The sequence below is a fragment of the Limulus polyphemus genome, unplaced genomic scaffold, assembly GCF_000517525.1.
Source record: "Limulus polyphemus unplaced genomic scaffold, Limulus_polyphemus-2.1.2 Scaffold1648, whole genome shotgun sequence".
Classification (NCBI taxonomy): Eukaryota; Metazoa; Arthropoda; class Merostomata; order Xiphosura; family Limulidae; genus Limulus; species Limulus polyphemus.
This window is the reverse complement of record NW_013667258.1, coordinates 3986-11104: the sequence shown is the minus strand read 5'-3', so window position 1 is coordinate 11104 and position 7119 is coordinate 3986. Positions and strand designations below refer to the sequence as shown.

The 7119-nt window shown below is 31.9% G+C and overlaps 1 protein-coding gene across 2 annotated transcripts in view; it reads left to right on the top strand.

Moving 5' to 3' along the window:
* LOC106464425 (5'-AMP-activated protein kinase subunit beta-2-like) overlaps positions 1 to 7003 on the top strand; it is a 19662-nt gene extending 12659 nt beyond the window's left edge. For both annotated transcript variants that reach the window (XM_013924560.2, XM_013924561.2), the window contains exons 6-8: positions 1487 to 1623; positions 1996 to 2064; positions 2368 to 7003. In XM_013924560.2, the coding sequence (XP_013780014.1) occupies positions 1487 to 1623; positions 1996 to 2064; positions 2368 to 2445 (284 nt within the window). In that variant the 3' untranslated portion in view covers positions 2446 to 7003. The remainder of the gene's footprint in view (positions 1 to 1486; positions 1624 to 1995; positions 2065 to 2367) is intronic.
* The last annotated feature ends 116 nt before the right edge of the window (positions 7004 to 7119 follow it).

Below are 7119 nucleotides of genomic sequence, written 5' to 3'. Positions count from 1 at the left end.
GGCCCATCCATCTTTCCAATGTGGGATTCTAGCTATGGGGGAAAAGAGGTAGTACCGTTTCAGAAGTTAACATTTTCTAACTCTGAAAATGTATTTTCGATAGGTACTTACCTTCTCTCACCCACTTCCTCCCCACTAATTTGCTGGTGTTCTTGGGTTTTTATATTCCAATTCTTGAAAGTGAGAATTGTGCTGCAATGTTAGAAGGAGCTGCACTGGTATAGAGGGTGTTCTGGGATTGGTGGAGGGTGGTTACATGATCAGCACATGTTGCTGCAATGTTAGAAGGAGCTGCACTGGTATAGAGGGTGTTATGGGATTGGCGGAGGGTGGTTACATGATCAGCACATGTTGCTGCAATGTTAGAAGGAACTGCACTGGTATAGAGGGTGTTATGGGATTGGTGGAGGGTGGTTACATGATCAGCAATGGTAGAAGGAGCTGCACTTGGTATAGAGGGTGTTATGGGATTGGTGGAGGGTGGTTACATGATCAGCACATGTTGCTGCAATGTTAGAAGGAGCTTCACTGGTATAGAGGGTGTTATGGGATTGGTGGAGGGTGGTTACATGATCAGCACATGTTGCTGCAATGTTAGAAGGAGCTGCACTAGTATAGAGGGTGTTATGGGATTGGTGGAGGGTGGTTACATGATCAGCACATGTTGCTACAATAACACAAAAAATATATGATGCGCTGTTATTGAGATTTACCAATGCCTAGAGAGTAAATGAAGGTTGAGATAGCTATGGGTGAGGTAAATACCTATCGGAAATACATTTTCAGTGTTAGAAAATGTTAACTTTTGTGGAAAAGGTTTTTTAATAGAGGTTGAAGAAAATTTGATTTTATCTTACTTAATGAATGTGAATAAATTATTTCGTAATTGAACTTTTTATTCACCAAGTATAAACTGTAACTATTTATCTCTGAAAAACTTATTTAGCCATAGAAAGAGCATGACTGTTATTCCAATATATGTATATTCACATACCTTCTTTTCTTACAGCAAATCCTTGAAAGATTTGTCAATTTTCAAAACCCACCACAGTCATATTTGCATGATCCACTAAAAATATGTATATTTTTCTTAGCCACTTAGCTTCAACTTTAGGAAGAATATGCTGTATTTTTGATAAGAACTTTTCTAACCAAACTTAAGAATTAAATTTAGAACATTATTACAAAAATTTGATGATGTTAGGTAGATAATTGGGCTTCAGTAGTCAGCTTTTTTTTTATATACACAGAGAATCTTTTTCTTTACTATTGAATATTCTTATATTATGTAAAAAAACATGAAACAATCTTTTAGTCACACTGTAATAAAGAGCTAAGATTTTCCGTGTCTTACATTAATAGTACTTGTAAAGAATTGCGTTAAAATTGATATTTACTAACTTAAAATTATTTCATCCTCTTGAATAGTTTTAGTGATAAATTGTGGCATTGTTAAATGTAATTTAATGTTATGATTCTTTTACAGCTGATATCACTGGTTCTCCCCTTGGTGAATATTCTCAAGAAAGTCCTCAACGACGTCCTCACAATAAAACACCTGGTCCACCTGTTCTCCCACCTCATTTGCTTCAAGTGATTCTCAACAAGGATATTCCAATCTCGGTAAGCTTCTGTAACTTTTATATCAGTAGCAGTAATGAATAGTCTTCACAGTTTATAATTATTTGTGGTTCATTGAAGGCTGCCAGTGGTATATTTAGTAAATGAGAGAAAAGCTTCAAAGTGAAATAAGAATTTCACAAATTATCATATACAGATTAGTAATCTTCTAAGTTCTGTTATTGTTTGTTTTCTTTTCACTTATATGTTAGCCCCCCAGTGGCACAGCGGTATGTCTGAGGACTTACAATGCTAGAAACAGGGTTTCGATACCCGTGGTGGGCAGAGCACAGATAGCCCATTGTGTAGCTTTGTGCTTAACTTCAAACACTTATGTTTACTGATATGTAGGTTTTGGTTTCTTTCTTTCACTAGTGTGAACCAACGCTACTTCCAGAACCAAACCACGTCATGCTTAATCACCTCTATGCTCTCTCAATAAAGGTAATTATTTAGTTCATGAGCATTTTATAATACTTTATATATAAAGAGTGTAATTCAAATTCTGATGCATTTTTCTGCTAGAAGTTTATATTTCATTTAAGAATGAAATACTGAAAGTAATAGCAGTCTCCTATTTATTGTTTATGTATGTTATGACATTTTTTTTACTTAGAAGAACTGTTTTTGTTTTGTTTTCCAGCTAAGAAATAAAGTATGGTTCAAATTTATATATATATTTATGTATGATATTAACAAAGTTTTTTTATTTGGTAGCTATAAAAGTACATAATCTGCTTGTTTCAGGATGGTGTTTTGGTACTAAGTACAACCCAACGTTATAGAAAAAAATATGTCACAACAGTGTTTTATAAGCCAATTTGATGACAGAAACTTAGTGCAGACTGCGAACAATAAGACTCTTTAGAAGATGTGGAATCATCTTTCATCATTGTAGAGATGACCATAAAAGAAAATACACCTGTGGAGCTATTAAAATGAATTCTTATTGGTCAGTTACAGGGTGTTAGAATAGAAATTAAGTCAGTATCCTCTGCATTTTTATTTATTCACAGCTAAGGTCAACACTATTGTGAAATATGATCTTACCTAGAACATTTGTGTATTAGCTTGGCTAAGCAGTGTTTATTTACCAACCATGGGAGAGTAAAAACAGTGGTTCTTGAAGATATTTTGGATATTAACTGTTCATATGAGTCGAACACTGATTTTTCTTGCAAGTTTGTTATGTGAGTTACAAACAAGACACCTCAAATGTTTTAGATTAACGTGATTGTGTTAAACACAACACGTAAGAGAATCTTAAATTTACACATCTAAAATATTTTGTTTTCATTTTACAAATTTATAACGGTTTCCATCACGTGTTAGGGACTTATTTTTTACTTATTGCCTGTTATTTAGATTTTTTTAAGTACTTAAAGCCACCATGTAATCCCTCCATGTTTCCAGGGCTGTACCAATCATTGATGACACCCTGTGTGATATTAATTTCTGCACCCCTTTCTTAAAAAAATTCTATCCTTGTCTTCAAGGATGCAAACTTACACCCCTTAAATGTCTGTGCTCTGTGTGGGTGCACCATTCACACTACCCTTCATGTTTCCAATGAATAATTTTATGATATACAGATACTTAAATATACGTTAGGTTTGATAAACTTAACACTTACATAAATGTTACTATTAACTAGAGGTTACGGACTCTGAACTTTGTAGTTTTCAGTCAGAAATTTAAATTGAAAATTTATTCATACCATTAGAATAAGAAAGAAATATTCACGAAAAACCTGTTTTTATGACTAAAACTTTTGATTTCTGTAAGTCTTTATTTTAATTATTATTATGAAAATTTCAAAAAAGCTTTCAGTTTAGCTTGGAGTAAATTATATTTTTATACAAGTATTCTATTTGGGATTAATCCATAAAAATTTGTGCATGGCTCATTTCATATGTAAGGATAGTTTTAAAAAAAAACTAAAGTGTTTGATGTTTGAAATATTTACTTAGGTAGATTTAAGAGGATAAGAATTTCAGCTTTACTTGAGAAATAGGACACTGTTTAGCTTCAAACTGTAGATTAACCCTTAGTTTGGAATAAGTTACACAACTGCTGAAAAAAAAAAAAGATTCATTATTGTGGTTTGTTTGAAGTTTGTTTTTTTATTGTTGTAGGTTGTATTAAGACATGTCAATGCTGGAAGATGGTTTGGATATTTTATGGAGTTTTGAAGCTGCATTACAGGTGTAGATCTATCACTATATGTAGAATAGAAAATTTAACATACACACACACACACACACACACACTAGAATATAAATATATATATATATATTGTCTGAAAAAATTACTATAGTTAGAGAACTTATATTTCTATCAGCAGCTTTTATATTGAGCATGGCTGAAACCAGCTACGTGGCCTGTATGTATGTTTGAACAAACCAAAAACCCTCCGGGAATTGCATAGAATGGCTGTGAGAGGGCTAAAATTTCAAATTTTTTCTTGGGGGACTTGTAGCACCCCCCCAAGTCCACAGCTGATTGTCATTTCTTGCCTCAATAAATTTATATCTCTGGTTATGGCCATGTTGAGGGTCTATAATTATCTTGCTCTCCCATTATGAATACTTGTTTGTGTTAAACCCATATTTCCCACAGATATTCAAGGTATCTTTATCAATTTAACCAGTTATTTACATCTAATTAGTTCAGTATTAATACCATTATATTCTGTATAATATAATTATATTTCACAATTCTCTAACCGATACGTTTACCACGTGTGTAGTTGTAAACAATTTTTAGATTAACTTAAAGAGCTGTCAATAGATGACAGGACACTTGATATGCGGGCTTGATTTGTTTAGAATCTAGATAACTGACTTGCAAGATTTTTTGAAATCTAGTCTGAAATGTTTTTGCTTATTGTAATAAAGCTTTTTTAAAGTCTTCCTGTCAGTAAAATTCAAACTTAGATAGTTGAAGTTAATTAAAATAAGTGATAAAATGCCAAGAAATTGAAAAGTTAGAAGCTTCTTATCATAGTATATTAATATATATATATATATATTTGTGAGTGAACATTTTCTTCAAATGTTTTAGAAGTTTTGAAAACCCATTCAGGCTTGGTGGGTATATTATTTTTTAGTCTGAAAAGCCAAATTTTGTGTTATTGTGTTGAAGTGTATTTTTGCATTTAGTGCTACTCTGCCAATTTTAGTTTTTGTATACATTTTGGAATGTTTGTGTTTACATGCAGAGTTAGTTGTTGTATATGAACAACGAAAAAGGTGTATCTGCTGTCAATATGTAAAGATATATTTTACAAGTTATATCTGAGTTGAAATCCTTTACACATATATTTATAACACTTTGGTTTTAAGCTGAAACTGCTTTTTATATATGAATTAAATGTTTATTTGCATACGTTTATTTTCACTTTTGAGAGGTTAACTATTTGGAAATCTAAGCTACTTAGAAAAATATTCAGAAGTTACTTTTCTTGAGTATGTTCCTACCTATTTATTTCTCTCTCTCTTATTTTATGGAAAGAACAAAGTATGATATATAAAAGGTTTTTTGGATTTGGTCCACTTTTTTTTTAGAATAATTCCTGGATATATATATATATATGAAATTGTAAATATTTATTAACCATTGCTATAAATTTTCAAACCTTTTAACTTGCACATACTACAGTATTTTAGTCAAGAATAAATATAGCCTAGGTGTCGATTTTACAATAAGTTTGTCATTTACTCAATGGTTTGTGATCTAACATGCAAAAAATTCAGTTAAAAATTGTTCTACAGTATGTTCACTGCGTATAATTTTTTTCAGAAAAGTTTTCTTTTCAAGCCAAATGTTTTAGTTACATGAAATAGTATTCATATAATACTAATACAACTCACACTTTTCTTTACATTCACCTTGTTGATTAAGGCTTGAGATAAAAATAAAGAAAAAGAGGTTTAAGACAAATCAGAGCACTTTTTTAAGTCCTAAAGTCATGCTACCTTCTAGAATAACTTATATTACTGAATTAAATACTATTTTAGGATTACACCCATTAGGCTTAGATCAGGCCTCCAAAATTGGTAGGTATTCCTACCAGAGGAAATTGTATTACCCAAAATATTTCAAATGTTATTACCTTCAAACAAGTGATGAGCATATATGTTGCTCATACCTAGCAAAAGTTGTGCAGATAAGCCATACAGTTTATCTATAGCAGAAACGTAAGAAACGTGTTGTCTACATGATAAATTTTTGATTTTAATGTTGAGATTTGTAGCATGACAATTTGATTATAACGAAGGTACGTTAGTGAACTTTGTAGTTGTTTGAAATAAATTACTTCATTTTGTTATTTTAATGAATAAGTATATTACCCTTTTGCCTTGTGGAACCAAGATACTGTTCCAGTGAAAAACTGTTTAAAAAAATCTTCCTTTAACTTTATTATTTGTATTTTTTATTAAAATAATTTGGCTTTACTTTGAAATATTTTGCAGGTTATAGGGTAAGGTTATGGTGTATCTTATACAGCCTAGGTGATATTAACACACAAATAGTTTGTGTAGAAAAGATGAGTGAATGAAGGAGCAATAACAGTATTACAATGTAAGTTATTTATAAGGACTGAGTAAAATTGTTCTTTTGAGGCATTATGGGAAATCTGTTGGGATGCTTATTTTTTTGGGTTACAGACCATTAGATAAGTGTGCATCTGATGCTTAAAAAATGGAAGGTATTGAAAAAATTTGTAAGTTATTTAGTCATTTTGGTAAGTCCACGTCTGTGACTTAAGCATGTTTTGGGGTTTATATAGTATATCTTGTAAAAATAGTAACAGGTTATTGCATTTTAAACACAGCATTTTTTGTTTAGCAAATCTTTGATATGAATTAAAAAGTATAGTATTTTGTTAGGACCACTAGGGTTATATACAAATAACATATGCTGTGATATTTGAGAGTTTTCCTGAAAAAAACTGAATATTTCTGAAAGAGATCTTTATGGATGAGGTTGAAGTATACATTGTAATTTAGCCCTGTAAAAACTTGCAACTAGTTTGTGCAACAATTTATCATAAATAGATTCCTATTCAGAAATACTGCTATAGAAGTTAGATATTTTGATCACTTATTTTGCAGGCTGTACTTATTTCTTTTGTTTACTTAAGTGATATGCATGAAAGTCTTAATGACTATAATGTGAAATTGTAGGATAGTTTGTTTTTGTGTTCTATTGTTTATGTTAATGCTGTTTTCTAAGTAAAACCTTCAAAAACACAATTTAGTGTGTGATGTCCAATTGATAAACTCAAGACTACGGGCCCAAAACGACCCGGCATGGCCAGGTGGTTAGGGCGCTCATCTTGCAATCTAAGGGTCGCGGGTTTGAATCCCAGTCCCACCAAACATGCTCGCCCTTTCAGCTGTGGGGGCATTATAATGTGATGGTCAATCCCACTACTCGTTGGTAAAGAGTAGCCCAAGAGTTGGCGGTGGGTGGTGATGACTAGCTGCCTTCCCT